Here is a 23,998-nt window from a genome sequence, read left to right as displayed (position 1 = left end):
ATTTATAGTTATCATAAGATATTGGCTATATTCCCTGTGTTGTACTGTGTATGCTTGTAGCTTTTTAAAAAATCTACATAATAATATGTACCTCTTAATCCTGTGCTCCTATATTGCCCTTCTCTGTTTCCCTCTTCTCACTGGTCAGCAATTTCTCTATATTCAAAAAAACCTTTTCTTATTCCTTATAAGTTTGTCTGTAAAAAGAGGAATTAAGCTAAAATTAAGGTCATGTTTTAAACTGTATTAAAGTATTTAAAATCACTGTGTTCTGGTAATGGGCCTGCGTGGCAATATCCTAAAATTTCACAAGATGGCGAGCATTTCCCTTTAAAGCAGAACTGAAAGGCCCTTACTGGAAAGGCAATATGCTTTTTGCTTCATTGAAACAAGAAAACCAGAATGCTTCCTACCCCTCCTTTTCTTACCTATGCTTGTAGTTCAAAAAGACAAAGCAAAACATCTTATTTTACTTTCTTTTTGTACCAAAGATGAAGATAAAAATAAACTTGCTTTTAGTAATTTCTTCTCATTCTTCCTAGTTTTTCTTCTAGAGCAACAGGCACAACTTTTACTTTCTAACTTGTAATCTTTCAGATGTCTGACTTCATCGTTCTTTTTCTCTCTTTACTCTTCTCCTTTCTAGACCTACCCTCAGTTATTTCAGTTCTCAGCATATAAAAAGGTTTCATAATTCTTAACTCTCCTGTTCTTTCTTATATCAATATTTAATTGCTTCCAGAATTTGCAAACAGCCATGAGTCTTTGGTGATAGGTGTAATTGCTTTGTATGAGGAATTAAAAGAGTAGCTTCTTTTAATACTTGTTTTTTGGTTTTTTTTTTTTTTTTGCCTTGCAGATAGCTTTTGGTTACAGAATAGTATAAATATAGGGCAGAATGTGTGAATGGGTATTTGGAAGACCAAAATTAAAAGAGCAAGGATGGATCAGTTAATTGAAGTTTAAACGGAAGTTGATATGCTTTTATTCACGTTGACTTTTTTGGTGATATTTTAGTGGATATTTCTTTAGAGCTTTAAAAAGTTAATAATTGATCTGAAAGACAGAGTTACAGTATATGCTTTATTGCATTAAAGAAATATTTTCCACTATTTTTACTTCACCCTTTGATCCTGCTTTTTTTCTCCTGAACTATGTTACCTATAGTGTGATCTGTTTCCTGTATTTTCCAGAACCATTTTGATTATAAATATCAAAGTTTTATTAACTTGATAAAGAAATTACTAACTGAAAGCATCAAGATTCTGAGCTTGCCGTGAGTCCAAGTGAGGCCAAGTCATTTCTTCCTGAGCAATCTTTCATATTCTTATCTTGTCTGAATCTAAATATTATCTAAACCAACCTGTGGCTTCTAATGTTTTAATACAAAAATCCTGCCCAGAGTTCAGAGGCAACCATATGGAAAAGTCCCTGGGGATACTTAATTCTGTTCTTTAATGGTTAAAGAAATTAACTCTTGGAAAGATGAAGCAAATATTTTAAAGTTTTTTGAGAAAACAAGAGTAGGAAATAGGGCTATAACCCACGACTATAGGCCTTCTGTCAATTTTTCCACCCTGCTCCAAGGCTCTGCTAGTCTGGTAGTTCAGCTGGTAAAGAATCCATTTGCAATGCAGGAGACCCTGGTTCTATTCCTGGCTCGGGAAGATCTCCTGGAGAAGAGAAGGGCTACCCATACCAGTATTCTGGCCTGGAGAATTCCATGGACTGTCTAGTCCATGGGGTCTCAAAGAGTTGGACAGGACTGAACAACTTTCACTTTCACTCCAATGCTCCATAAAGTATTCTTGGACTTTCAAAGGACTGCCTAGACCAGTCAGTAATGGCCCAATAACCTTGTTGAAATTCTTCCATTTCCATGAGGTTACCTTCTAAACAACTCTTCAGATACCTGATCTTCAAACTGCTTAACTGATCTTACCCCAGAGAGAAGAAAGCTCCATCTTGAAACAGAGGACACTTGGGCTTTGGGGAAGGAGAAACTTTGGGGGAAGTGATACTGACTTAGACTGGGTTGGGATGCTCCAGTTGGGACCTTGGCAGCCTCCAAGTATATAGCTGGGTTGGGAAATGCTAAAATGATTGGGTATATTGGAATCAGAGGCACATGTCACAGTTTTACCCTGTGCTGACCTGACATGCTTTGTACTCTACATAATTAGTAATTAAGTGATCCAAGAGAAATCACTTATCTACTGTGGTCCATGGTTGCTTCATCTGAGGTTGGAATTCATGACATCTTAGAAAGTTTTCTATTTCTGAAATGTGATTCCATTTCCTGAGTCATCTTGTAGAAATAGAAAGAACACTAATTTAGCTATGTGCTCTGTAGAGAGTTGCACAATTTTTCTTAACCCCTGTTTTAATCTGCTAATTCTGCACTGTAATAATCCTAACAGCTAATATCTCAGGATTGTGTAACAATTGATTTAAAAAGTGAAACAATTGGAGTGAATTAATTACACACAGCAAAGTGACATATGAGTGTAAGAAATGACTCTGCCTTTAATTAGTCTTTTCCCCCCCTGAAAATCCAGTATAGAGAATTATCATATATGCACAGTAAAAGTCTTGCCTCAAGGGTAGAGACCTTGTCAATATTTACTTTCATAGTCCCAAAGCCTTGTGCAGTGCTTGGTGTAGGTATAAATGTGCTCAATAAGTTTATTAAAAAAAAAAAGATATGTGAGGCTTCTTCTGGTAAGCTTACCATATCCAGGGAAGCCATAATAAGTTATTTAGCAATACTGCTGATTCAAATAGTTTTGTCTTGGAGGGAGTTAAATGAATAGAAAAATTCATGGACACTAGCAATCATTGGAACTTCTTTGACTCTTTCTGGTTAAAATGGAACAGGGAAAATGTGAACTGACTTATAAAGTTTATCAGTTAATTCTTTCTGGAGGCATTTAGGTGATTGGGTAGGTGCTATGTGACAGGCACTTTCAGCAGCTACTGTGTGTATGGACTTGCTCCAAGCATCATGGGAGATTTTCAGTTTTGTAATGTTATTGAATTGTAAGACACAGTCCCTGTTTTGTAAGTGGTGGAGATCTAACTGAAGAAAGGCAGAGTATACATATTCTTATATCTTGGATGAAAGAATCATAACTTTTAAGAAGCAGCTCATATTCTAAAGTGAAGCTATAATTGGTGATTGAGCATAGTGAAATCTTAAAAGAAGTGATGATATAAATTGGTCATGGAGGAAAGGAGGAAAGGGAATTTCAGAGGGGTGAAACTATTCTGAACTCTGGACAAGTAGATTGGCAAAGAGACTGAGTAGATGGAGCAAAGGGCTTTAAATGGTTTGGTAAAGTTGGGGCTTGGTTTGATATGAAGTTGGAGTTGGCATTTAGGAAGTAATCTGAATACTGAGTTAGAAAATTTTAATTTGATTAGGTAGAAATATTTTTTTCTCTGATTGCAGGGTCAATATATATTCTTTTTTTTTTAGTTACCCATTTAAAATTTTATTTATTTAAAAAATTATTTATTTTAATTGGAAGCTAATTACTTTAAAATGTATTTATTGTTAATTGAAGGATAATTGCTTTACAGTATTGCATTGGTTTCTACCAAACAGCAACATGATTACATAGAAATTTGAGCAAGAAGATGTGATAAAAGAATGTGAGTACAGATGATATTTGACAGAAATTATGCAGGAGTTCTTGAAAATGGTTTGGAATATTGTCAGGATGTAGGTCAAAGGATGCTGGAGGTCTCCATTTTCTAGACATAGCATTTTGAGGGTCCAGACAACCACTACAGCCATGGAGGTGCAGAGAAGTGTGATGATGTTCAGTTCAGCCCAGTCAGAGTCATGTCTGACTCTTTGCAACCCCATGAACCACAGCACGCCAGGTCTCCCTGTCCATTACCAACTCCCAGAGTCCACCCAAACCCATGCCCATTGAGTCGGTAATGCCATCCAACCATCTTATCCTCTGTCATCCCCTTCTCCTCCTGCCCTCAATCTTTCCCAGCATCAGGGTCTTTTCAAATGAGTCAGCTCTTCGCATCAGGTGGCCAAAGTATTGGAGTTTCAGCTTCCGCATCAGTCCTTCCAATGAACACCCAGGACTGACCTCTTTAGAATGGACTAGTTGGATCTCCTTGCAGTCCAAGGGACTCTTCAAGAGTCTTCTCCAACACCACAGTTCAAAAGTGTCAATTCTTCGGGGCTCAGCTTTCTTTATAGTCCAACTCTCACATCCATACATGTCTACTGGAAAAACCATAGCCTTGACTAGATGGATCTTTGTTGGCAAAGTAATGTCTCTGCTTTTTAATCAGCTGTCTCAGTTGGTCATAACTTTCCTTCCAATGAGTAAGCGTCTTTTAATTTCATGGCTGCAATCATCATCTGCAGTGATTTTGGAGCCCAGAAAAATAAAGTCAGCCACTGTTTCCACTGTTTCCCCATCTATTTGCCATGAAGTGATGGGACCGGATGCCATGATCTTCGTTTTCTGAATGTTGAGCTTTAAGCCAACTTTTTCACTCTCCTCTTTCACTTTCATGTTTGATGAAGTTTGATGTTGAAGGAACCAGAATTAGTTGGACAGGCCCAAAGAAGCCAATGGAGGAGAAATATTTTAAAAAGAAGGAATAAATAAGATTTAATTGAGAAGGTGGCAACTTTCCACATGAGTGGTCTCTGGATTGGTTAAGAGGATTTCCTGCTGCTACTGCTGCTAAGTCGATTCAGTCATGTCCGACTCTGTGTGACCTCATAGATGGCCTCCCACCAGGTTCCCCCATCCCTGGGATTCTCCAGGCAAGAACACTGGGGTGGGTTGCCATTTCCTTTTCCAATGCATGAAACTGAAAAGTAAAAGTGAAGTCACTCAGTCACATCCAACTCTTAGTGACCTCATGGACTGCAGCCTACCAGGCTCCTCTGTCCATGGGATTTTCCAGGCAAGAGTACTGGACTGGGGTGCCATTGCCTTCTCTGAAGAGAGGATTTCCTAGTTGGCTGTAATTAAGAGACCGGTATCGACTGAGTGATACTAACACTTAACTTACTTTATTTGGAAGAAAGCAGACAATGGTGCGGGAAATTTCAGTAATGAGGAAAGAGATTCTCTACTTGAGAACTTAAATGGAGGTGGGCAAGGTCTGAATGACTTAAGTTGGGTCTGGATTAACTGGAAAAATTGTGTGGAAGGGGAATAAAGATACCTAGGATCTGGGACAGTTGACAGAGTGAAGGTACAGGGATGAAATGAGGTACAGGGATGAAAATATGGACCTTGGGCCATGTGTATGTATTGAATTCTGAGGTCCTTAGCCCCTTCCTCCATTCTGCTCCCAGTAATCCTGCAACTACGTAAGAGAAGATTGTAGGATTTTTTTCCCTAGAGAAACTAAATCGCTCTAGAGAAAAGATTTCCACATACTGACATCTAGATAGAAAGTGTCCACCAAGCTGTTAGTACAATGAAAGAAAAAAAATATCTCAAGGCACAAGGATCAGAAAGCTTGATGCTGAGATTCAAAACCTTGAAAATTCTGAGAGAGAGAGAGAGAGAAAGGATGAGTGCCTGTATGCCCGTGAGTGATCTAACCATCTGTAAAGATTTTGAGTCAGAAAGCTTCCTGAGTGACAAGAGAAAATTGGATGCCAACAAACACATTTCATAAAATTCAGGGGAAATAATTATCAAACTAAATTAGGCATCTTTGATCATAAATGTTACTTATTATGCCTCTTGATCTGTGCCCTGGTTTTTGAGTTACTAGGATAACTTGGAGGTGGTTTCACACCAGTTCACATAGAACTATCTTATTTATTTACTTATTTACTTATTGGTCACATGGCTTGTGAAATTTTAGTTCTCCAACCAGGAATCAAACCTGAGCCCTTGGCAGTGAGAGCGTGGAGTCCTAACCACTGGACCACCAGGGAATTTTCAGACCTATCTGATTTAGAGGCAGCATTGGGTTGTTTAATAGTTAAGAAATCAGACTCTGGAGCCAGTCCATCAATTCAAAGCCCAGCTCTGGTGCTTATTAACCACTTGACTTTGGGCATGTCAGTTAGTCTCTGGAACTCTATGTTTTCATCTGTTAAATGTAATGCCTTGCTACAGTACTTACTTCATTGGGATATTATGCGTCTAGAATGAATTAATGTGTCAGTTTAAGGTCAGTTCAGTTCAGTTGTTCAGTAGTGTCTGACTCTATGACCCCATGGACTGTAGCATGCCAGGCTTCCCTGTCCATCACCAACTCCTGGAGCTTGCTCAAACTCATGTCCATCAAGTTGGTGATGACATCCAACCATCTCATCCTCTGCCGTCCCCTTCTCCTCCAGCCTTTAACTGAGTATAAATGTTGACCATATCTCCAAATGGTCATCTGAATTAAATTCACCCATTCTTGTGCATTTTAGTTCACTGATTCCTATGATGTTGATATTCACTCTTGCCATCTCCTGCTTGATCACATCCAATTTACCTTGATTCATGGGCCAAACATTCCAGGTTCCTATGCAGTATTGTTCTTTACAGCATTGGACTTTGCTTTCACTCCCAGAGACATCCACAGTTCAGTTAAGTTCAGTCGCTCAGTTGTGTCCAACTCGTTGCGACCCCATAGACTGCAGCACGCCAGGCCTCCCTGTCCATCACCAGCTCCCAGAGTTTACTCAAACTCACCTCCATTGAGTCGGTGATGCCATCCAATCATCCTCTGTTATCCCCTTCTCCTCCTGCCTTCAATCTTTCCCAGTATCGGGGTCTTTTCAAATGAGTCAGTTCTTCACATCAGGTGGCCAAAGGATTGGAGTTTCAGCTTCAGCATCAGTCCTTCCAATGAACACCCAGGACTGATTTCCTTTAGGATGGACTGGTTGGATCTCCTTGCAGTCCAAGGGACTCTCAAGAGTCTTCTCCAACACCACAGTTCAAAAGCACCAATTGTTCGGCACTCAGATTTCTGTATAGTCCAACTCTCACATCCATACATGACTAATGGAAAAACCATAGCCTTGACTAGATGAACTTTTGTTGGCAAAGTAACGTCTCTGCTTTTTAGTCAGTTGTCTCAATTGGTCATAACTTTCCTTCCAAGGAGTAAGCTTCTTTTTATTTCATGGCTGCAGTCACCATCTGCAGTCATTTTGGAGCCCCCAAAAATAAAGTCTGTCACTGCTTCCGCTGTTTCCCCATCTATTTGTCATGAAGTGATGGGACTGGATGCCATGATCTTAGTTTTCTGAATATTGAGGTTTAAGCCAACTTTTTCACTCTCCTCTTTCACTTTCATCAAGAGGCTCTTTAGTTCTTCTTCACTTCCTGACATAAGGATGGTGTTATCTGCATATCTGAGGTTATTGGTGTTTCTTCCGGCAATCTTGATTCCAGCTTGTGCTTCCTCCAGCCCAGCGTTTCTGGTGATGTACTCTGCATATAAGTTAAATAAACAGGGTGACAATATACAGCCTTGATGTACTCCTTTCCTGACTTGAAACCAGTTTGTTGCTCCATGTCCAGTTCTAACTGTTGCTTCCTGACCTGCATACAGGTTTCTCAAGAGACAGGTCAGGTGGTCTGGTATTCCTATCTCTTTCAGAATTTTCCACAGTTTTTTCTGATCCACACAGTCAAAGGCTTTGGCATGTCAATAAAGCAGAAATAGATGTTTTTCTAGAACTGTCTTGCTTTTTCGGTGATCCAGTGGATGTTCGGAGAAGGCAATGGCACCCCACTCCAGTACTCTTGCCTGGAAAATCCAATGGGTGGAGGAGCCTGGAAGGCTGCAGTCCATGGGGTCGCTGAGGGTCGGATACGACTGAGCATCTTCACTTTCACTTTTCACTTGCATGCATTGGAGAGGGAAATGGCAACCCACTCCAGTGTTCTTGCCTGGAGAATCCCAGGGACAGCGGAGCCTGGTGGGCTGCCATCCGTGGGGTCACACAGAGACGGACACGACTGAAGTGACTTAGCAGCAGCAGCAGCAGCAGTGGATGTTGGCAATTTGATCTCTGGTTTCTCTGCCACGTGTAAAACCAGCTTGAACATCTGGAAGTTCGTGGTTCACGTATTACTGAAGCATGGCTTGGAGAATTTTGAGCATTACTTTACTGAGTGTCATTTCTGCTTCGGCCCAGCCTCTTCATTCTGTAATGATTAGTAATTGCCCTCTGCTCTTCCCCAGTACCATTTGGACACCTTTCTCCCTGGGGGGCTCATATTCCGGTGTCATATCTTTTTGCCTGTTCACACTATTCATTCTGGCATTCTGGCGACAAGAATACTGGAGTGGTTTGCCATTTCCTGCTCCAGTGGACCACATTTTTGCTGACAAAGGTTTGTATAATCAAAGCTATGGATTTTCCAGTAGTCATGTACTGATGTGAGAGTTGGACATAAATAAAGAAGGCTGAGCACCAAAAAACTGATGCTTTCCAATTGTGATTCTGGAAAAGACTCTTGAGAGTTCCTTGGACAGCAAGGAGATCAAACCAGTCACTCCTTCTAGAGGAAGTCAACCCTGAATATTCATTGGAAGGACTGATGCTGAAGCTGAAGCTCCAATACTTTGGCTACCTGATGGTAAGAGCTGACTCATTGGAAAAGACTCTGATGCTTGGAAAGATTGAAGGCAGGTGGAGAAGAGGGTGATGGAGGGTGAGATGGTTAGATAGCACTACTAACTTGAACATGAATTTGAGCAAACTCCAGGAGACAGAGAAGGACAAGGAAGTCTGATGTGCTGCAGCCCACGGGATCACAAAGATTCGGAGATGACTTAGTGAACAGCAACAACAAAGGGAGGCTCTAAAGGGAGGGGATGTATGTATACATAGAGTTGATTCACTCTGTTGTACAGCAGAAACTAATGAAACATTGTAAAGCAATTGTACTCCAACTTAAGCAAAAAAAGATATACAGTTGGGTCTGAGAAGGCTCAGCTCAGGCACTGGAGTGTACAACACCGACAACTATATGAGCCTCAGTGAGCACTGCTGGGCTTCCATAGTGGTTGCAAGGGCAATATGGGCCATTAGTAGTACCTCAAGGCCCAGCGACCAGGGATCAGGACAGGCGTTGGTGGTGGCCAGAGCTGGTGGTGGGCACAGATTCAGCTGCAGGGGCCAGTTGTGGTCTTTGTTGGGGCAAAAACAGGGTGCAGGCACACATACAGTGTATAGGGCTGGAGTAGGCAGCAAAGATTGGGCAAACTGAGGGCTCACTGGCAGTTGCAGGGGTCCTGGCTATTAGTATGCTCTCCCACAGCTGCAAACTTTTCCCCTAGACATGTGCACTGCAATGGAGACCACAGACGGGGCTCAGATTGGGGGCATGCAGGTGCTCAGTTGGAGGGGTTGGGTTAGTCTAAGTGTATGCCCAACAGTGGGTATCAGCCAGGGGAGTCTAGGCTTGCAGGTTGCACACACATAGCCTCAGAAACCTGAGCTGGCTTTTTGTGGTTCTTGGTCTCTGACTGGGGTCTGGGGACAGGGAGTGGGCAGGGACTCTAGTAGCTGCATCAGCAAATACTTGAATTTGTGAATATTTGAATTCACAAATGTGAATGTGAATACAGTGAATATTTGTGGTTCAAAAGCTGGTCTCATCTGCAGGAGATGCCAGGTGGCTTGCAGCATGTTGGTTTAATCAGTGGTGAAATATGCTGAGTTTGTCTCCTGAGTAGGCCACTATGAACTGCAGTGACTTCCACCATGTGGCTGCTGTTAGTAACCCCTGCTTTTCTTCTTGTTCCTCACCATTCTTATACATCTCAGCTCTGTGAGTCTGTCTAGGATGAAATCAAAGCAGGGCATCTATACAGTGACCCCAGATGCTGGAGAAGCCTGTTGCTCAGTCTCCTCTCCCTTTCCTGGTGAGGGGAACTCTTTCAAGCTGGGCGGATCCTTCTTGGCACTGAACACTGCTGACGGGGGGTGGCATGATTTTTTTACCTCCACTAATGCCTGGAAAATCCCATGGATGGAGAAGCCTGGTAGGCTGGGGTCACTAAGAGTCGGACATGACTGAGCGACTTCACTTTCACTTTTCACTTTCATGCATTGGAGAAGGAAGTGGCAACCCACTCCAGCGTTCTTGTCTGGAGAATCTCAGGGATGGGGCAGCCTGGTGGGCTGCTGTCTATGGGGTCACACAGGGTTGGACACGACTGAAGCAACTTAGCAGCAGCAGCAGCAATACCCATCCTCTACTTATTCACAAATTAGAATCCTGGTAAGAGACCTAGAAATTAAATTCTGTACTCAAATATTCCCACATATTCTTTAAGAGTTTTGATGGTGACTGAGAGCAAAGAGCAAGAGAGTATGTCTTCGATTAACAACCTAGTGCTTTTTGAACTCTGCCTGAGGGCATCTGGTAAAAGATTGTTGCCTACCAAACTTTGAGGTCCCTACTATCTGGAGTAAGACAGGTTATCACAAACTTTCATAACCTTTCAGCTTTCTCATGTTTGTGTACTAGAAGTTAATATTTAATAGCAAGTGTTTCCTACATTTAATATTATGTTTACGATTTCTTCAGATTCACATGATTAAAATGTATTTGAGAAGCAAAGACTTTTCAACTGGCAGTTCTGATTTTAACCCACTGTGTGACTAAATGCAGAAGTCTGCCTCTCTGAACCATTGTCACATTGCTCTTAAAATTTGGAAATGAGGCATTTAATTATATGATTTCTAAGATCTGTTCCACCTCAATCATTTCTATGTGTTCTTCCTTCTATGAAGAGAAAATGGCCAGGCATATGAGCACCCAGAAAGGTTGCATAGAAAAAGTTAAGACACAAGTTTCTTAGGCAAAAGAATTACTAGAAGAGATGCTGAGAGAGAGAGAGCAAGAGAGAGGAAGAGTAAAGTTGTTTTAAAATGTGCTATTTTTCCAGTATCAGAGATTGAGAGAGAGTGAGAGAAGAAATATAATCATTTAAAAAATCTACTCTTCTTTCAAGACCAGAAATGTCCTAAGGCAGTAGATATTAGGTATGGGATGGGACAGCTAATAACTGCATTTCTTTGAAATCAAGTCCGTTGAATCTTTGAATCCTGGCTTCCTGAAATTCTAAATATTACAAAGGGCCAAATTGTTCTGAACTCTCATTTTTATTTAATCATGGTGAAATTACTGACTCAATAACTGATTTTAAACAGATTTTTATGCCAAAATGAGATTTTAAGATACATCATAATTACTCAACAAATGTGGAATGTAAACAAATTGAAATACTTTCCAATGCAGAGTTCACAAGTTATAAGACCAGAGTTGGAATTGTCACCATGTCTTAGAAATGGAAATTTGGGTAAAGTCCTTCAGTTCTGATTCTCACTTGCCTCATCTGTAAAATGAATTTTAAAATATTTGTTGTATGAGTTGATCATGAAATTCAAATAATAAGATAGCCACAGAAGTGCTCATAAACTTCAGAGTTCTACAAATAAAAAGATTATTATTATTATTTTTTGCTATAGAGCCCTAGTTTGAGTTCTCTGAGTCATACAGCAAATTCTCATTGGCTATCTACATTACATACGTTAGTGTACGTGTTTCCGTGTTACTCTTTCCATTTATTTCAATGGCTCCTTCATCCCCCTAACCTGAGGGGTGGGATATAGTGGGACATGGGAGGGAGGTTCAAGAGGGAGGGGACATAAGTATGTCTATGGCTGATTCATATTGATGTATGGCAGAAACCAACAAAATATTGTAAAGCAATTATCTTTCAATTAAAAATAAGTAAATTTAAAAAGATTATCATTTTTTAATTAAAAAAACTCATCTATTTTCTTTTAAAAAAGCATTTTAAAATTCTAGGCACATTACTTAAAATTTTAATAGTGGTTTACCACCCACAGTGAGGAAACTCCACAATAAAGAGAACTTCACAAACTGCCGGAATACAGAAAGGCCACCCCAAACACAGCGATATAAACAAGATGAAGAGACAGAGGAATACTCAGCAGGTATAGGAACATGATAAATGCCCACAAAACCAAACAAAAGAGGAAGAAATAGGGAATTTACCTGATAAAGAATTCTGAATAATGATAGTGAAAATGATCCAAAATCTTGAAAACAAAATGGAATCGCAGATAAATAGCCTGGAGACAAGAATTGAGAAGATACAAGAAAGGTGTAACAAGGACCTAGAAGAAAGAAAAAAGAGTCAATATATAGTGAATAATGCAATAAACGAGATAAAAAACACTCTGGAGGGAACAAATAGTAGAATAGTGGAGGCAGAAGATAGGATTAGTGAGGTAGAAAATAGAATGGTAGAAATAAATGAATCAGAGAGGAAAAAAGAAAAACGAATTAAAAGAAATAAGGACAATCTCAGAGACCTCTGGGGCAATGTTAAACACCCCAACATTCAAATCATAGGGGTCCCAGAAGAAGACAAAAAGAAAGACCATGAGAAAATACTTGAGGAGATAATAGTTGAAAACTTCCCTAAAATGGGGAAGGAAATAATCACCCAAGTCCAAGAAACCCAGAGAGTCCCAAACAGGATAAACCCAAGGTGAAACACCCCAAGACACATATTAGTCAAATTAACAAAGATCAAACACAAAGAACAAATATTAAAAGCAGCAAGGGAAAACCAACAAAAACACACAAGGGGATTCCCATAAAGGTAACAGCTGATCTTTCAATAGAAACTCTTCAGGCCAGGAGGGAATGGCAGGACATACTTAAAAGTGATGAAAAAAAAAATAACCTATCGCCAAGATTACTGTACCCAGCAAGGATCTCATTCCAATATGAAGGAGAAATCAAAAGCTTTACAGACAAGCAAAAGCTGAGAGAATTCAGCACCACCAAACCAGCTCTCCAACAAATGCTAAAGGATCTTCTCTAGACAGGAAACACAGAAAGGATGTATAAACTCAAACCCACAACAACAAAGTAATAGCAATGGGATCATACTTATCAATAATTACCTTAAACATAAATGGGTTGAATGCCCCAACCAAAAGACAAATACTGGCTGAATGGATACAACAACAAGACCCCTATATATGTTGCCTACAAGAGACCCACCTCAAAACAAGGGACACTTTCAGACTGAAAGTGGAGGGCTGGAAAAAGATACTCCATGCAAATAGAGACCAAAAGAAAGCAGGAGTAGCAGTACTCATATCAGATAAAATAGACTTCAAAACAAAGGCTGTGAAAAGAGACAAAGAAGGACACTACATAATGATCAAAGGATCAATCCAAGAAGAGACATAACAAATATAAATATATATGTAGCCAACATAGGAGCACTGCAATATGTAAGACAAATGCTAACAACCATGAAAGGGGAAATTAACAATATCACAATAATAGTGGGAGACTTTAATACTCCACTCCCACCTATGGATAGATCAACTATATAGAAAATTAACAAGGAAACATAAACTTTAAATGATACAATAGACCAGTTAGACCTAATTGATATCTATAGGACATTTCATCCCAAAACAATGAATTCCACCTTTTTCTCAAGCACACACGGAACCTTCTCCAGGATAGATCACATCCTGGGCCATAAATCTAGCCTTGGTAAATTAAAAAAATTTTGAAATCATTCCAAGCATCTTTTCTGACCACAATGCAGTAAGGTTAGATCTCAATTACAGGAGAAAAACTATTAAAAATTCCAACATATGGAGGCTGAACAACACGCTGCTAAATAACCAAAAAATCACAGAAGAAATCAAAAAAGAAATAAAAATATGCATAGAAACGAATGAAAATGAAAACACAACAACCCAAAACCTGTGGAATACTGTAAAGGCAGTGCTAAGGGGAAGGTTCATAGCAGTACAGGCATACGTCAAGAAACAAGAAAAAAGTCAAATAAATAACTTAACTCTACACCTAAAGCAACTATAAAAGGAAGAAGTGAGGAACCCCAGGGTTAGTAGAAGGAAAGAAATCTTAAAAATTAGAGCAGAAATAAATGCAAAAGAAACAAAAGAGACCATAGCAAAAATCAACAAAGCCCAAAGCTGGCTCCTTGAGAGGCTAAATAAAATTTACAAACCATTAGTCAGACTCATCAAGAAACAAAGGGAGAAAAATCAAATCAATAAAATTAGAAGTGAAAATGGAGAGATCACAACAGACAACACAGAAATACAAAGGATCATAAGAGACTACTATCAGCAATTATATGCCAATAAAATGGACAACGTGGAAGAAATGGACAAATTCTTAGAAAAGTACAACTTTCCAAAACTGAACCAGGAAGAAATAGAAAATCTTAACAGACCAATAACAAGCCCAGAAATAGAAACTGTAATCAGAAACCTTCCAGCAAACAAAAGCCCAGGTCCAGACGGCTTCACAGCTGAATTCTACCAAAAATATAGAGAAGAGCTAACACCTATCATACTCAAACTCTTCCAGAAAATTGCAGAGGAAGGTAAACTTCCAAACTCATTCTATGAGGCCACCATCACTCTAATACCAAAACCTGACAAAGATGCCACAAAAAAAGAAAACTACAGACCAATATCACTGATGAACATAGATGCAAAAATCCTTAACAAAATTCTAGCAATCAGAATCCAAGAACACATTAAAAACATCATACACCATGACCAAGTGGGCTTTATCCCAGGGATGCAAGGATTCTTCAATATCTGCAATTCAATCAATGTAGTACACTACATTAACAAATTGAAAAATAAAAGCCATATGATTATCTCAATAGATGCAGAGAAAGCCTTTGACAATATTCAACATCCATTTATGATAAAAACTCTCCAGGAAGCAGGAATAGAAGGAACATACCTCAACATAATAAAATTGGTATATGACAAACCCACAGCAAACATTATCATCAGTGGTGAAAAATTGAAAGCATTTCCCCTAAAGTCAGGAACAAGACAAGGGTGCCCACTTCACCACTACTATTCAACATAGTTTTGGAAGTTTTTGCCACAGAAATCAGAGCAGAAAAAGAAATAAAAGGAATCCAAATTGGAAAAGAAGTAAAACTCTCACTGTTTGCAGAAGACATGATCCTCTACATAGAAAACCCTGAAGACTCCACCAGAAAATTACTAGAGCTAATCAATGAATATAGTAAAGTTGCAGGATACAAAATCAACACACAGAAATCCCTTGCATTCCTATACACTAATAATGATAAAATAGAAAGAGAAATTAAGGAAACAATTCCATTAGGACTATATCTACCTAAAGAAACAAAAGACTTATATAACAGATCAGATCAGATCAGTCGCTCAGTCGTGTCCGACTCTTTGCGACCCCATGAATCGCAGCACGCCAGGCATCCCTGTCCAACACCAACTCCTGGAGTTCACCGAGACTCACGTCCATTGAGTCAGTGATGCCATCCAGCCATCTCATCCTCTGTCGTCCCCTCCTCCTCCTGCCCCCAATCCCTCCCAGCATCAGAGTCTTTTCCAATGAGTCAACTCTTCCCATGAGGTGGCCAAAGTACTGGAGTTTCAGCTTTAGCATCTTTCCTTCCAAAGAAATCCGAGGGCTGATCTCCTTCAGAATGGACTGGTTGGATCTCCTTGCAGTCCAAGGGACTCTCAAGAGTCTTCTCCAACACCACAGTTCAAAAGAATCAATTCTTTGGCGCTCAGCCTTCCTCACAGTCCAACTCTCACATCCATACATGACCACAGGAAAAACCATAGCCTTGACTAGATGGACCTTTGTTGGCAAAGTAATGTCTCTGCTTTTCAATATGCTATCTAGGTTGGTCATAACTTTCCTTCCAAGGAGTAAGTGTCTTTTAATTTCATGGCTGCAGTCACCATCTGCAGTGATTTTGGAGCCCAAAAAAATAAAGTCTGACACTGTTTCCACTGTTTCCCCTCTATTTGCCATGAAGTGATGGGACCAGGTGCCATGATCTTCGTTTTCTGAATGTTGAGCTTTAAGCCAAACTTTTCACTCTCCACTTTCACTTTCATCAAGAGGCTTTTTAGTTCCTCTTCACTTTCTGCCATCAGGGTGGTGTCATCTGCATATCTGAGGTTATTGATATTTCTCCCGGCAATCTTGATTCTAGTTTGTGTTTCTTACAGTCCAGCATTTCTCATGATGTACTCTGCATATAAGTTAAATAAGCAGGGTGACAATATACAGCCTTGACGAACTCCTTTTCCTATTTGGAACCAGTCTGTTGTTCCATGTCTAGTTCTAACTGTTGCTTCCTGATCTGCATACAAATTTCTCAAGAGGCAGATCAGGTGGTCTGGTATTCCCATCTCTTTCAGAATTTTCCACAGTTTCTTGTGATCCACACAGTCAAAGACTTTGGCATAGTCAATAAAGCAGAAATAGATGGTTTTCTGGACTCTCGCTTTTTCCACGATCCAGCGGATGTTGGCAATTTGATCTCTGGTTCCTCTGCCTTTTATAAACCAGCTTGAACATCAGGAAGTTCATGGTTCACATATTGCTGAAGCCTGGCTTGGAGGATTTTGAGCATTACTTTACTAGCATGTGAGATGAGTGCAATTGTGCAGTAGTTTGAGCATTCTTTGGCATTGCCTTTCTTTGGGATTGGAATGAAAGCTGACCTTTTCCAGTCCTGTGGCCACTGCTGAGTTTTCCAAATGTGCTGGCATATTGAGTGCAGCACTTTCACAGCATCATCTTTCAGGATTTGGAATAGCTCAACTGGAATTCCATCACCTCCACTAGCTTTGTTCATAGTGATGCTTTCTAAGGCCCACTTGACTTCACATTCCAGGATGTCTGGCTCTAGGTGAGTGATCACACCATCGTGATTATCTGGGTCGTGAAGATCTTTTTTGTACAGTTCTTCTGTGTATTCTTGCCACCTCTTCTTAATATCTTCTGCTTCTGTTAGGTCCATACCATTTCTGTCCTTTATCGAGCTCATCTTTGCATGAAATGTTCCTTTGGCATCTCTGATTTTCTTGAAGAGATCCCTAGTCTTTCCCATTCTGTTGTTCTCCTCTATTTTTTATATATAGAAAACTATAAAACACTGGTGAAAGAAATAAAAAAGGACACTAATAGATGGAGAAATACACCATGTTCATGGATCAGAAGAATCAATATAGTGAAAATGAGTATTCTACCAAAGCAATCTATAGATTCAATGGAATCCTTATCAAGCTACCAACGTATTTTTCACAGAGCTAGAACAAATAATTTCATGATTTGTATGGAAATACAAAAAACTTCAAATAGCCAAAGCAATCTAGAGAAAGAAGAATGGAACTGGAGGAATCAACCTGCCTGACTTCAGGCTCTACTACAAAGCCACAGTTATCAAGACAGTGTGGTACTGGCACAAAGACAGAAATGTAGATCAATGAAACAAAATAGAAAGCCCAGAGATAAATCCATGCACCTATGGAGACTTTATCTTTGACAAAGGAGGCAAGAAGATACAATGGAGAAAAGACAATCTCTTTAACAAGTGGTGCTTGGAAAACTGGTCAACCACTTGTAAAAGAATGAAACTAGAACACTTTCTAACACCATACACAAAAATAAACTCAAAATGGATTAAAGATCTAAATGTAAGACCAGAAACTATAAAACTCTTAGAGGAAAACATAGGCAAAACATTCTCCGACATAAACCACAGCAGGATCCTCTATGACCTGCCTCCCAGAATATTGGAAATAAAAACAGGAATAAACAAATGGGACCTAATTAAAATTAAAAGCTTCTGCACAACAAAGGAAACTCTAGGCAAGGTGAAAAGACAGCCTTCAGAATGGGAGAAAACAATAGCAAATGAAGCAACTGACAAAGAATTAATCTAAAAAATATACAAGCAACTCCTGCAGCTCAATTCCAGGAAAATAAATGACCCAATCAAAAAATGGGCCAAAGAACAAACAGACATTTCTCCAAAGAAGACATACAGATGGCTAACAAACACGTGAAAAGATGCTCAACATCACTCATTATCAGAGAAATGCAAATCAAAACCACAATGAGGTACCATTTCATGCCAGTCAGAATGGCTGCTATCCAAAAGTCTACAAGCAATAAATGCTGGAGAGGGTGTGGAGAAGAGGGAACCCTCTTACACTGTTGGTGGGAATGCAAACTAGTACAGCCACTATGGAGAACAGTGTGGAGATTCCTTAAAAAACTGGAAATAGAACTGCCACATGACCCAGCCATCCCACTGCTGGGCATACACACCATAGAAACCAGAATTGAATGAGACACGTGTACCCCAATATTCATTGCAGCACTGTTTATAATAGCCAGGACATGGAAGCAACCTGGATGTCCATCAGCAGATGAATGGATAAGAAAGCAGTGGTACATATATACAATGGAGTATTACTCAGCCATTAAAAAGAATACATTTGAATCAGTTCTAATGAGGTGGATGAAACCGGAACCTATTATACAGAGTGAAGTAAACCAAAAAGAAAAACACCAATACAGTATACTGCTGCTGCTGCTAAGTCGCTTCAGTTGTGTCCGACTCTGTGAGACCCCAGAGACGGCAGCCCACCAGGCTTCCCTGTCCTTGGGATTCTCCAGGCAAGAACACTGGAGTGGGTTGCCATTTCCTTCTCCAATGCACGAAAGTGAAAAGTGAAAGTGAAGTTGCTCAGTCATGTCCGACTCTAGCGACCCCATGGACTGTAGCCCACCAGACTCCTCCGTCCATGGGATTTTCCAGGCAAAAGTACTGGAGTGGGATGCCATTGCCTTTTACTACTGCATATATATGGAATTTAGAAAGATGATAACGATAACCCTGTATGCGAGACAGCAAAAGAGACACAGATGTATAGAACAGTCTTTTGGACTCTGTGGGAGAGGGTGAGGGTGGGATGATTTGGGAGAATGGCATTGAAACATGTATAATATAATATATGTGGAATGAATCTCCAGTCCAGGTTCGATGCATGATACAGGATGCTCGGGGCTGGTGCACTGGGATGACTCAGAGAATGGTATGGGGAGGGAGGTGGGAGGGGGTTCAGGATGGGGAACACGTTTACACCAGTGGTGGATTCATGTTGATGTATGGCAAAACCAATACAATATTATAAAGTAATTAGCCTCCAATTAAAATAAATAAATTTATATTAAAAATAAATAAATAATTAAATGAAATATGTCAAAAAATTTAATAGTGGTTTAATGGAAGACTGCTTTCAAATTTGGTTCTTTTATGTGGTATAAAGTTGAATTTTGATTTTATTACATTTAGGCACTGATCTAAATGTATTGTATTCTTGTCTGTGGAATATAGACATGGTGGCCTTTTCAGACTGGGGGTGTTATTAGATGTGCTTAGTTTCCCAGCCTCCACCCTGAACCATGCTCCTCTGCTGCTACAGAAGCTGTGTAGGGAAGCTCTGGTTGCTGAGGACCTACCTGCTGATTTCCTCGGAGGCTGACTTCTCCTGCTGTATCACCAGCCATGGCGATGACCAAGTAACATTGGGTGTCCTGCATTGGGTTTTATGGCTCTTAGGAAAGGGACTTCATTTCCTCCAGGCTGCTGTTGTATGAGCACCCGTTCTTCTTTTTTTAGGGCTTCCCTGGTGGCTCAGATGGTAAAAGCATCCACCTACAATGTGGGAGACCTGGGCTCGATCCCTGGGTCAGGAAGATCCCCTGGGGAAGGAAATAGCAACCCACTCCAGTGTTCTTGCCTGGAAAATTCCATGGATGGAGGAGCCTGGTGGGCTACAGTCCATGGGGTCACAAAGAGTTGGACACAACTAAGCAACTTCACTTTCACTTTCTTCTTTTTTAAAGTTATAATTGGTGTATATGATGTGTCAGATGTCCTAGGTTCACATCTGAACCTAGGACTACCTAGGGTAGTCCAGTTCTCCCATTTATTAACTGAGCAGGGAGGTGCCTGAATCATTTCAAGGTAATTTAACTGAAAGGTTTCTATTCAAAGCATCTTTTGAAGATCAAGTGAGCTAACTGGGTGGTGGAAAATACCTGGCACAGAAGAATCAGTAAAATATTTCTTCAATCAATCTTGTGGTACTGGTTATATGCTGATTGTATTGGGTTTGTCAAAAAGTTGGTTTGAGTTTTTCCATACCTGAACCAACTTTTTGGCCAATATATTGATATAGCTATAGTCTGAAATTAGACTACTTAAATATTAAAGAACATTTATTAAAACTAAATTAATTAGCTAAATGTTGAACAGTAACAGACTTTATTTTCTTGGGCTTCAAAATTACTGTGGAATGGGGCTACAGCCATGAAATCAAAAGATACATGCTCCTTGGAAGAAAAGCTATGACAAACCTAGACAGCACATTAAAAAGCAGAGATGTCTCTTTGCCGACAAAGACCCATCTAGTCAAAGCTATGGTTTTTCAGTAGTCATGTACAGATGTGAGAGTTGGACCACAAAGGATGAGTACCAAAGAATTGATGCTTTTGAACTGTGGTGTTGGAGAAGACTCTTGAGAGTCCCTTGGACAGCAAGGAGATCAAACCAGTCAATCCTAAAAGAAATCAACCCTGAATATTCATTGGAAAGACTGATGCTGAAGCTGAAGCTCCAATCCTTTGGCCACGTGCTGGTAAGAGCTGGCTCACTGGAAAAGACCCTGATGTTGGGAAAGATTGAGGACAGGAGGAGAAGGTGGCAACACAGGATGAGATGTTTGGATGGCATCACTGACTCAATGGACATGAATTTAAGCAAACTATGAGAGATAGTGCGGGACTGGGAAGCCTGGCATGCTGCAGTCCACGGGGTCACAAAGAGTTAGACACAACTGAGTGAGTGAACAACAAATCCTAAGTAAGTATTCAAATTTATCCAAAATAAAACTTATTGCTGTACTTGCTAGCAAGGTTGGCCCAGAAGTTTGGGCTTTTCCAAAGGGGTTATGGGAAAACCTGAACAAGCTTTTTGGCTAACCTATTACAACTATTGTTTATACCACTTTGCAATTTTCGTCATTGTTATTTTGCACTTGATTTTTGTACATGATTCGCTTTAGTTTTTCTATTTATTTGGTCTCAGGAGGTGTGTCTTTTAAAAACCCATGAAATATTTGAAGGAAATGAGAAGTCATAGTGCTTCACTTGATGATTTTTATCTCATGCTTAATAGACCTCATGCTTTTATATTGTCTTTAACTGTAGAGATCAAGTTTTCTTTATTTCATTTTGCTTTTCCCTATTAAAAGGAAAGATGTTTCATTTTAAGTGGTATATCAAGTTGTATTAGCAAATTTTATATTATAATTGTTTTTATCTGTTCATATAATCAGAGATGACAATTAGTACTGGTAGCCTCTCAGGTGGCACAAGTTGTAAAGAACCTGACTGTCAATGCAGGAGACACAAGAGACTTGTATTCAGTCCCTGGGTTGGGAAGATCCCCTGGAGGAGGAAATGGCAACCCACTCCAGTATTCTTACCTGGAGAATTCCATGGACAGAGGAGCCTGGCAGGCTACAGTCCATGGGATTGCAAAGAGTCGGACATGACTGAGCACACACGTGCACACACACACACACACACACGAGAGTAAAACCAACAGCTCTCAAAAGGCTGGCAACTCCCTACATTCTGTATCAGTTTGCAGATTTTGTTGAAAACATCTAGAATTTTAGCTTCCCTTTCCTTATGAAAGCTAATGATAATTTCTTTAAGCTTTGCTACCACTTATCAGTCATATTTAGACTCAGTAGTTTTACTTGCCTTTTGCACCTCATTATTTTTGTATCTCACATGCTCCCTTTTTGGGGTATATTTTTATTTGTTGGAGCTTTTCTTCAGGTAATTATTTCAGAAATGGTTTCAATATTATAAAATGTTTGAATGTTTACATGTCCAAAATTTTTTTATATTATATTAATTTATTTGTTTTATTTGTGGCCATACCATGACACAGGGGGGATCTTAGTTTCTGGACCAGGGATTGAATTCATGCCCCACTGCAGTGCAAGCATGAAGTCTTAACCATTGGACTGCCAGGGAAGCCCCCCAGATATCTATATTTTGATCTTATATTTAAATTCTAGTTTATCTGGTGTAGAATAATACTTTAAAAATAATTTCCTATTGAATTTTTGAAGGCTTTACTTGACTATTATCTATCATTTATAAGCATTGTGTATGGGAAGATTTATTCTAAATTGAGTCTGATTCTTTATAATTTCCTTTTAACTTTCTAGAGCATTTTAGGCTTTTTTTTTGTTTTCCTTGATGTTCTCACATTTCACAAAATTTTGAGAGTGTCGGTCTTTTCTCTTTAATCCTGCTTAGAACTTGGTGGGTACTTTGGATCTTTCATCATTATAGGAAAAATTTATTCCATTTCCTTTGCTTATTAATACATTTGATTATTTTTCTCTCTCCTTGAAACTCCTGTGATAAAGTTGCTAGAATTTCTAGAATTATTGTCCATATCATTCAACTTTGTTTACAGTTTTTATCATTATTATTTTGTACTCTATTCTTGTGGAAACCCTGTTCCCCCTGAATCTTCCTGATAAAATAAGTCAACCTGCAGGCAAAGCTATTTTATTACTCAGCATATCTGTTTATTAAAAGCATTTTTGCAACCACATTCTTAACTACCAAAAACTTTTCATCTTTCCATTAACTTTTTATTTGGTTAAATTTATCTGATGATGTTCTATTTAACATTTTTTCTGTTTTTAATTCTTCAGGGATTAGTTCTATGATTTTTAAGTTAGATGTTCGTTATGCTATTGAAGTTCCTCAAATAGCTTTTAAGTCTTGAAATTTTGTTCATATCTGTGAGTCTTTATATATTTTCTGGAGTGTATTTCCTCACCTAAGTGTGAATATGCAATGTTTGCTCAAGTTATGTGATCCTTATTGGAAATGGGTATGTAAAGAAGGGAGTGGGTGATAAGTAGTCAAGGGACTTTCCACTGATGTCTTTGAGTGATTTCTTTCCTTGACTTGAGGATTCCTCAGTATTTGTTATTCCTTTTTTTATCTACTGTCTGCCGGCCTGCATTCTCTCTGGGAGTAAATGGTGTCAGAACTCCTGGCACAAAGAAAAGAGCTCTTGAAAAACCATTGGAATCCCTCTACTCTTTTCTAAGATAAGACCAGCTCCCTATTCTTTTCTTTATTTGCCCTGCTTCCTTGTCTTGATGTGGCCTTTCCATAGATCTTCTGAGAAAAGGCTCTAAGGAATTGCTTATTTTTCTGCTCATATGATGATGAATTTTGACACAGAGATACTCTCTTTCATCGTTTGTCATGATCATGAATTCCAGCCCTTTGAAAATCTGATATCTTCAATTTCACTACTAATATGTGGTCATCTCTGAGGAATTGAGTTATTTTTTAGTTGGGATTTCCATCAAAAACTTAGATATTTATCAGTATTAAGGCTGATAAGTTTTTGTTTAAATATCTACTGACAGGCCAAAGTGCAATGATGGTAAAACAATATTTATTCAAAAGTTCAAAGACTCATTGCATGTTTGGTGATAAGCCTGCACTTAGTATTTTTAAAAAGTCTTTAGATTTTAAACTTTCAGTTGCCCTCATGTGAAGCACACCAATGGAACTCTTCGTAGTTCTGGTGACCTGTCTTTCTTTTTTGATTTTCCTTTTTCTGTGGAATCAGAGGCATGCCAAAGGGAAGCTGCCACCTGGGCCCACTCCTCTCCCAGTTGTTGGAAATATTTTCCAGATAAATACTAAGAATGTCAGCAAATCCATAAGCAAGGCAAGTATGAGTGATTTTCTTCCAGTTGTTTGCCATGAGTAAGTAAGACAGCCCTATGTCTTGTCCCAGTTTGTTTTCTTGACATCAGTTTTTTTTTTAATTAAAATTTTTTGGTATGCTTAGCCTTTTATTTTAAATTACCAGAATTAGCTCCTATGGAACCCATTTATGCTGGCAAATCAACCAACTCTTGTTACTGCAGACACCATGTTTTTAAAGAGTGGTTTTAAAGGGAATTGCCCAGTGAATACCCAGACATGATTTTATCATTTAGTTATTA

At 39.3% G+C, this 23,998-nt stretch overlaps 1 protein-coding gene across 3 annotated transcripts in view; it reads left to right on the top strand.

Annotated features, from left to right (window-relative positions):
• Window positions 1-23,998, top strand: part of LOC133239204 (cytochrome P450 2C31-like) — an 84,789-nt gene that overhangs the window by 2,865 nt on the left and 57,926 nt on the right. Inside the window, exon 1 of one of the 3 annotated variants that reach the window (XM_061402868.1) lies at window positions 23,536-23,718. The exons of the other annotated variants lie outside the window; for them this stretch is intronic. Within the exon in view, the coding sequence (XP_061258852.1) occupies window positions 23,551-23,718 (168 nt within the window). The 5' untranslated portion in view covers window positions 23,536-23,550. Of the gene's footprint in view, window positions 1-23,535; window positions 23,719-23,998 lie in introns of those variants that run through there. 3 annotated transcript variants of the gene reach the window in all.

Source organism: Bos javanicus, chromosome 26 (assembly GCF_032452875.1).
Source record: "Bos javanicus breed banteng chromosome 26, ARS-OSU_banteng_1.0, whole genome shotgun sequence".
Taxonomy (NCBI): Eukaryota; Metazoa; Chordata; class Mammalia; order Artiodactyla; family Bovidae; genus Bos; species Bos javanicus.
The sequence above is the reverse complement of the archived record's forward strand: the minus strand, read 5'-3'. Positions and strand labels throughout refer to the sequence as shown.